Below are 8,211 nucleotides of genomic sequence, written 5' to 3'. Positions count from 1 at the left end.
CAGATTTTGGATTGTGCGCTTGGACATGGTGATTCAGCAATTTTTAGGCGTGCTCATTTGAAGACACTCGTTTCTATTCATAGCAAAGAGGTACATTAATTTCACAAAAAAAAAAAAAAAAAAAAAAAAAAAACTTAAGCCTATTGTCCTTTTAAAAAGTTTATTTGTTATAATTACTAATTTTATCAACATATATGATGACTGATATTGTGTTCTCTTGTGGTGCTAACATTTTAGGCTGGTAATGGCGGAGAGCTCTCCCATGTTGAAACAACAATAATAAATGGTGCTCTTGATATGACAGAAAAGGTATGTTATAACAATTTTTTTTAAATTATAAAAAAATAATAAAAAAATAAATTAAAAATCACTTTTTCCATATCTAAAGTAATGGTTAATGAATTTTTGGACTTTTTTATGAAATCTCATATGTAAATTAAATCTTATCAATGAACTATATTGTTGACGCTAATTAATTTGTACATTTTTACACTCATTTATTTATAGCATAAAATTTGTCTTATATTTGTACTCAATTCTGCATGAGATTTCTTTCTAGCATATGCATTTGTACTCAATTATTACTGATACTGTCCGTGGATGCTTTTTTGTTATTTTATATCATCTCTTATGAATATCTGCCTTAAATATCTCTTTTCTAATACACAGACTGCTGAGGAAGCAATGACACCAATTGAATCCACATTCTCATTAGATGTCAATTCAAAGTTGGACTGGTGAGTGTCGAATCTTGTGCAATATCTTTACTTTTTCAGTGTTTTGTCTATGTTTTGATGCTCAAGCTTTATTATTTCATAACTTGTTGGAAATCTTTATAATCCAAAGTTTCATAAACTAAGGTCTCATAATATATTGATTGTTTATGTAAATTATGGTTATTTTTTATCCTGTTGGAGCTTGATATTTTAGTGAGTGTTATCTCGTACTAGCATGAAACTTGATTTGGTGATCTATTTTTATTTAATTTATTTATGTGCTCTAAATATTTATTTAAACCTGTATATGTGATTAATATTTCATTAGATTCAATGCAATATACATTTTTATTACAATATATATTTTTTTTCAATTGATTGAATGAATTTTTAAGCCTAGATTTTTATGCAGTATTTGTAGTAAATAACTATTAAATTATCATTTGAACATTTTTCCTTGTGCTTTTAGTTTTCATCCAAGTAATTAGATTCTCTAAATTAAAAATTTGTCATTTATGAATTTAAATGTGAGTATGATTTTTCTTCATTGTAAATCTGCATTAACAAATTTTAGACTCTAAGACATCTTTCGTTGTTCTTTTACAGGGAAGCCTTTAGCAAAATCATAGTTCGGGGCCACAGCAGAATTCCTGTTTATGCAGGAAACCCAAGAAACATTATTGGTTTTCTACTGGTTGGTGTCAACTGTCTGCTGCTCTAAACTTCTCTTTATTGTTTTGTTCAGCAAAAAATATGCATGTGGTACATTTTTTGGGCTTTTTTAACTTTGTAAATTTCTTCTGCAGGCAAAAAGTCTTCTCGTTGTTCGTGCTGAGACAGAGACGCCAGTTAATGTTGTTTCTATAAGAAGAATTCCTAGGTTTCTCAAATTTACTTTTTTTTTCATTTTTATGATATTTATCATAAATTTTCTTATGCCTAAAATTTTTTCAGGGTCTCAGCAGATATGCCTCTATATGATATATTAAATGAGTTTCAAAAGGGAAGGAGCCATATAGCAGCTGTTGTCAAGACTAAAGTGAAAACAAAGAGTCTTCCACCCATTAAAGAGAACAAGTCTGAAGAAAATAAAGAAGCTTCTGACGAATCGAACTTGACAACTCCTTTCCTATCAAAAGAGGACGACACTTTTGTGGTGGACATAGATAAGGGTCCAGAAAAACAAGCTAAAGGTAATAACCCCACTTCGGGTCTTACATCAGAGGATATTGAAGATGGAGAGGTTATCGGCATCATCACTCTTGAGGATGTGTTTGAAGAACTCCTTCAGGTACATGCAACTCATTTCTTTTATTGTTTCAATAGTTATGAGTCGTTTGGTAAGTCTAGGATGCATTTCCATCCTTTTTTACATTATGTCTAGCAAGTGCCTTTATTAAACCACGATCATTCAAACTTCCATGAGTTGGAATGATTTCTGCTTGTATGTTAGCACTTGTTCGATATTTTTTGTGGCCTCGCCTTGCATAAATGAGTATTGCAATTTTCTGACTATATTTGGATTGTCAATACTTGCAATATTTGGGGTTTATTGCATTCTTGCTCGTGTTCAATATTGTTTCCTTGGAGAAGAACCTAAATTAAATGTGAGTTATTTGCTTTTATTACGCTCATCATGGATGTATTTGTTGTGTAGGATGAGATTGTGGATGAAACTGATGAATATGTTGACGTTCACAAAAGGTAATTGCAATTTTTTTTTTGTCTTAAGCACCATTCATCACAAATGGTAAATAATTTGAAAAGGAAAGATGTTGTAAGTTTAATGTTTTTATTTGCAGGATACGTGTGGCTGCTGTTGCGGCCTCATCTTCAGTTTCACGAGCTCATCAATTAGGAGGGTAACAAATTAAAATCAGCAGTAAGTAATATCTCATATTTTACCTTTAATGGGAGGGATTTTGCTAATGAATATGCACTAGTTACAAATTTTTAAATGTTGTTCTAGTTTTGCAATGAGAATTAAAATAATAAAAACATGTTATGTTTCTATTATAGAGATGATTTATTGAATTAATTTTTCTTTTAATTCACTTAAAGTGTGATTAGTTTATTAGTACATCTAATGCATCTTGACAAATGCATGTTTTTAGGAAACTTATTTTTCTTTTAAAACCCTTGAAGGACTTGGTACTAAAAATGTGATCTTGTTGGTCATGTCTATCTACAGGTTATTAATGATTCTACATAATGATAGAGCTTTTATTGATATGGTGATGTGGGACAAAAGTCACAAAACCAAATGGAGAGAAGTTGAGGCAGGCCACAAGAGTAGACATTAAGGACGTTTACATAAATGCAACCAAATTCTTTTGTATTTACATTTTAACATCAGCAGCCTAACGGTGGGCTTTTTGAAACATACCACCCAATTCTTGTATATATACATATCTAGCACCAAAATTTTATTTTTTGTAAAATCTGATCTGTATTTAGACCCATGCCACCCAATTCTTATGTATTTACATATCTAAGATCTATTATTTTTTTTTACAATTTAATAAACAAAACCTTTTACATCATTTGATTTACTTCTATATATTATTTATTTATTACATAATTAATTCAAGCCAAAGAGAGTCGAACAAGATTGAGGAAAAATCTATTCTCGATTGGCTCATTTATAAATTGAGCTCAAAGAATATGTTCGTGTACGACTCTTTTGTTTATCGAACGAATCGAACACGAATTATTTAACAAGTTGAACATAAACTGTTCGCGAACCACGAGTTTTTTTAACACCCATAACAATAAGGAGATTAATGGATCAGTAACAAACAAAACAAAAAAAAACTAAATTTTAACTTGATGTGTACTCTCTCTCTCTCTTTCTTTCTCATGCTACCCTAAAATTTACTTTCTTTCTCGTTCAATATCGAGAATAAATAAAGGCTCCGCATAAGAGAAAAAAGAACAAAGAATCTCTCCATTAATTAATTCTACCTAAGCGTCAGAGCCGAAGAACGAAGTATATATATCAATATATGGGAGGATCGGTGGAAGACGAAGACTTTAGTTTATTTATTAGAAATGTCATCATATATTTAACTATGGGTTGATTTGGAACTCATCAGATGGATGCTAGGCTTTATTATTTAAAACATCCTCTTAAATATAATATTTACAAAACAAATAATAAATACTCATATATAATCATATTATATATATTTATATACCTGTAACGCTTAAATTGCACTGATTCTTAAATTTGCATGAATATCCATGTAATTATTTTTTAGGATTCTTATGTATTTATTCATCGATTACATAAACTTTGATGTTTAATTTATAACTACATATACTACTTTGGTGTCAAATTTATGCATGAAATGTTATATTTCACTTTTAAGGTGTTGGTAATAATACTTTTTATATTTGTAGGTTTGGGCATAGTGCAAGTAAAAAAAAATGTATTAGATATCTAAATACATAAGATCTGTGTTATACATTCCACTTTAAACTATACATGAAAAGATATGATGAATTTCACTATTAAAAATTAAAAAAATTATATTTTTGACGTGTTATTTCGTGTTGTAGATGTAAATAAAATTTAAGTATTAGATATGTAAATTTATAGAAATTTGATATATATAGCTATTGTTAAGAGTGATAAAAATCTTTAATATAAAATGAATGATTAGATAATAAGACACTATGAATTTAATTTAGATATAATTAACATAAAAAGATCATAAAATATAATCTTTGATATATATTGATTATAAGATTATTCTGATGAATATTAAGTCAGGATATTCAGATCTATATTACAAGTTGTTGGTTGATTGACATTATGTGATTCACTCATAAATTTAGAAGTTACGATCACACTTTATTTTAAAACATTATTACATGTATATCTAGCAAAAACTTGATCCTTTTATTTTAGTTTTTTGTTGATGTTGAGCTTTGTTTGGTAGATAGATCTTACTACATTTTATATTAATATTTTGTGAATATTACTGTAAGTTTTCTAATTTACATATTTCATTATCATTCAACCAACTACAATATTGGAAATATAAATTAAATCTTAATAATGGTATGAATTCTTTAATATTTAAGTGTTTTAACTTTTTTTCCTCCAATAATACAACCATTTGGAGTAATACCCTCGTTATATTTTTTTATTTTGACTGTTTTTTACAGCTTCTCCCCAAGCGGCGAGAGTTCATAGACAATGCAGAATCCAACCAATAAAAACTTTGCATTTATCCACTAAGATAAACTTATAGCTTTTGTATGATCATTGCTTACAGCCAACTGCATATCTTCTGATTAATTAATTTGATAAGAAGCTCTCATAAATTAAATCAAATTTGAAACGTTTAAGTTACAGAACAGGCAAAGCAAGTTTTTAACACAATTAGAAGAACTTTCTTCTGAATAAAACAACTAACCTTTTGCTCTTCGGATCATTGAACTGCCTTCTTATCCTTAACCTGCGGCTCTGAAAAAAATGCGCAGAAGTTTAGCCAACTAGCAGAGGAATTACAACAAATAGGTGAAAGGCAAAAGTGGTACTTGAAATCAGAGCCTTGGGACGTGTCTTGAAGATAATTCGATCACGAATTATTCCGATAACTTCCAATTCTACCCCCGAAGGATCAGCATAATCCGACTCGCACGCAGCTTCAACCTTCTTCTTCCTAAGCACTAGCAAAGGCTTCTTGAGAGCCACTTTCGTTCCCGAAAGCTCGTGGTAGCCGACTGTAAATGTGTAGTTTCCCTGTAGAGATGATCGGAGATAATCAGAAAATGATGAAGTCATCGAAATAGGATTGGGACGGAAGAGAGAGAGAGTACTTTGGAGACGCAGCAGAGGCGACCGATCTCGAGATTTTGGAGATTTTCACCGATGGATGGATGTGATTCCACCACACCCTGTAGCTCTATGATAGCCCATTCCCGGCATTCTTCCGCCCCGCAGCTGCACTTCAAGCGGATCTGCATCCTGCTACTATTTCAGCGACGGAGATTGAAGAGCAGCATAGAAGAAATGGCTTTTGCCAAGTTTTGAAGGCGGGAAAATTTTAGTGCTTTGCCGCCAAATTTAAACTTCGATTTTCATTTTTGTACATTTTTTTTCTAGGCGAATAATTTTAAGGTCATTTAGATGATAAAATATTACATCCGGACGTCACATGACACATCCGGATGACTAGCGGCCACGTTGTCATACATGTTATTGCGGGCGATATTGCCGTCAGTAATTGATCTTCTGGACGTTGCGAGCGATATTGTCGTCAGTGATTAGTCTACTGGACGTACAAACACCCGGACGGAATATTATTTCCATTTAGATTCATACCACTTAATTCTTATATTTTTACATATCTAACACATGATTTTTATTTATTACATTTATAGGAATTAAATCTTTCATTTTAGATTAGAAATATCACTATTTTAATTTTTTAAGTTATGAAACTTTTTTTTCGTGCAAAAATTATATCACACGTGCACTTGAGGGGAACTATCTTATGCTGCCCTAGGGTCATTGCCTGTCTCTTCAATTTTAATTTTTCTCTCAATAAAAATTTTTTTTTTCTTAAAATTTGCTCAGTCTTAATTTTAAACTTTGCGAATTTTCAATGAAAAAAGTCAAACTTAATTAGGTTTTTTTAATAGATTTATTAAGTAATTGAATTAAAATTTTATAATTTTTAAATATGTAAATACAGAGGAATTGTCATGTGTTGTCCGACGGACTGTTAGGGATATCGTAACTTCAAAATGAGAGAAATATTGAGTTCGATGGCCAATTGACTAGCGCTGGGCTGGAGCCACTTCAACTTGTATGTTGAACTGTCCTCTGACAGTTAGTCATAAATTTGACACAATATTTTGTCTCAAAATGAAGACAGGACAACTGCCAAAGACGAGTTGGGGGAGAAACTATTTGGTCCGAACACCGCATGTCTGGATGACTATTTGCTGGTCACCATGTCATCATACATCTCATCGACAAATAACATGGCAGTCCGTAATTAACTGTCCGAATAGAATATTTTTTATAGTCAGTGACATAGAAAATTATTACTTATGTAAATTAAAAAAAAATAAAAATTACAACCCCCATTAAATATATGTACTTAAGCTTAGCTAATATTTGCTGCCACCACACCCCATTTAACTATTTATATCAATTGTACAAAATCAATTTCCCTCATTATAAAATGTCAGCTCTTCTATCTCCCCGACTTCTCCCCACTATAAATAAGTGATCGCATTGTGATCTGACCAGAAGCGACTGACCAAATTCATCAAATCAAGTTAATGATAAAAGAGCTAGTACAAATTACATTGGTCGTGTAAATAAATTTACTAAATTTATATTTAAATCATAAAAGAGTCGGAGCACGAGAAAAAAAAAAAAATACGAAGAAAATTTTATTTAATATAACGTAAAATTTAATTTATATGTTTTTTTTAGGTGGATTTAATTTAAGTGGTGTTAAATCCTACCAATCATATGCTACAAACACCGACTTAAATTTCTAATTTAGTTTTGAGAGGAAAAAAACAACAGAAATAAGTGGTAAAGTAAAAATCATAAAAGAAGAAAAAGAGTGCATTAAATTTCTATTAAATTTTATTGCATTTATTGTCAAAGCGGCAAAAATAATCCTAACAAACAATCAGCAGAGAAAAATCACTAAAAATGCACTTAAATGAACACCAAACTTCTATCCTTTGGTTCCTTTCCAAATACTTTTGCCCCATTACCTTTTGAATCATCGCAAGGAGGCGGAAGATTAAGAACCAGATAAAATCTGTTGGAATTCTCATCTTTCTTCGTCAGCCCCAGTGCAATTGATTGGCGGTGCTTCCGCATATTGACAGCGACTTTATATATACTTAAAAATATAAGTAATTAATATTGCTGCTAAAAGATTTAATTCCTCAGCAATTGTACCAAAACTTAATAACATTTATAAATTCGATAAATATGGATGTATAAAATATTCAATAATTGTAAAATCACATTTATTAACGCAAGTATATGTATCGCTCAAGTAATATAGGGCTCTAATGGAGTCCTAGATATCGATCCCACAATGAGTAACATTAGAACTACGAACTAAGACTTTAGAAAAGCAATACTTTAATCACAACAATGAAATTTAATTTGCTTATCTGTCACTAATAAGTAATTGAAATAAATATGTAATTTTAATAACTATTAAATAACTAAATATACTAATGAATGTTCAAATGTGATATTCAATATATAAGAAAACATTCTTCTCCTTATCAAGAAATTATAGTGAACGTATAAAGTAAATGTAGAGCGGATGGATCTGGCTTTCATTTAATGAAGTTTTCAGATCTCTCTCTCTCTCACACACACACACACACACACACACACACACATATATATGGGATGGAGGGGAGGGGATGGGATGGGATGGGATGGGATGGGATGGATGGATGGATGGATGGATGGATGGATGGATGGATGGAGGGA

General features: G+C 30.9%; 2 protein-coding genes across 3 annotated transcripts in view; one reads left to right on the top strand and one right to left on the bottom strand.

Moving 5' to 3' along the window:
- Positions 1-5,101, top strand: part of LOC110033231 (DUF21 domain-containing protein At4g14240-like) — an 8,375-nt gene extending 3,274 nt beyond the window's left edge. The window contains exons 3-11 of the mRNA XM_020737147.1: positions 4-90; positions 238-309; positions 670-737; positions 1,323-1,410; positions 1,523-1,596; positions 1,671-2,007; positions 2,374-2,420; positions 2,519-2,565; positions 5,055-5,101. Of these exons, the coding sequence (XP_020592806.1) occupies positions 4-90; positions 238-309; positions 670-737; positions 1,323-1,410; positions 1,523-1,596; positions 1,671-2,007; positions 2,374-2,420; positions 2,519-2,565; positions 5,055-5,101 (867 nt within the window). The remainder of the gene's footprint in view (positions 1-3; positions 91-237; positions 310-669; positions 738-1,322; positions 1,411-1,522; positions 1,597-1,670; positions 2,008-2,373; positions 2,421-2,518; positions 2,566-5,054) is intronic.
- LOC110033250 (chromosome transmission fidelity protein 8 homolog) lies at positions 4,963-5,793 on the bottom strand. 2 transcript variants are annotated; one of them, XM_020737174.1, is made up of 3 exons: positions 5,547-5,793; positions 5,265-5,469; positions 4,967-5,190 (listed from the first exon to the last, which is right to left on the bottom strand). In XM_020737174.1, the coding sequence occupies exons 1-3, from the start codon at positions 5,691-5,693 to the stop codon at positions 5,156-5,158; spliced, it is 387 nt and encodes a 128-aa protein (XP_020592833.1). In that variant the 5' UTR covers positions 5,694-5,793; the 3' UTR covers positions 4,967-5,155. The 2 variants fall into 2 exon arrangements, with proteins under 2 accessions (XP_020592832.1, XP_020592833.1); XM_020737173.1 differs by having other exon boundaries at positions 4,963-5,469.
- Positions 5,794-8,211: the final 2,418 nt, after the last annotated feature.

This window comes from Phalaenopsis equestris, unplaced genomic scaffold, assembly GCF_001263595.1.
Source record: "Phalaenopsis equestris unplaced genomic scaffold, ASM126359v1 Scaffold001116, whole genome shotgun sequence".
Lineage (NCBI taxonomy): Eukaryota > Viridiplantae > Streptophyta > Magnoliopsida > Asparagales > Orchidaceae > Phalaenopsis > Phalaenopsis equestris.
Note: the sequence above shows the minus strand (reverse complement) of the source record. Positions and strands in the feature narration are given on the sequence as shown.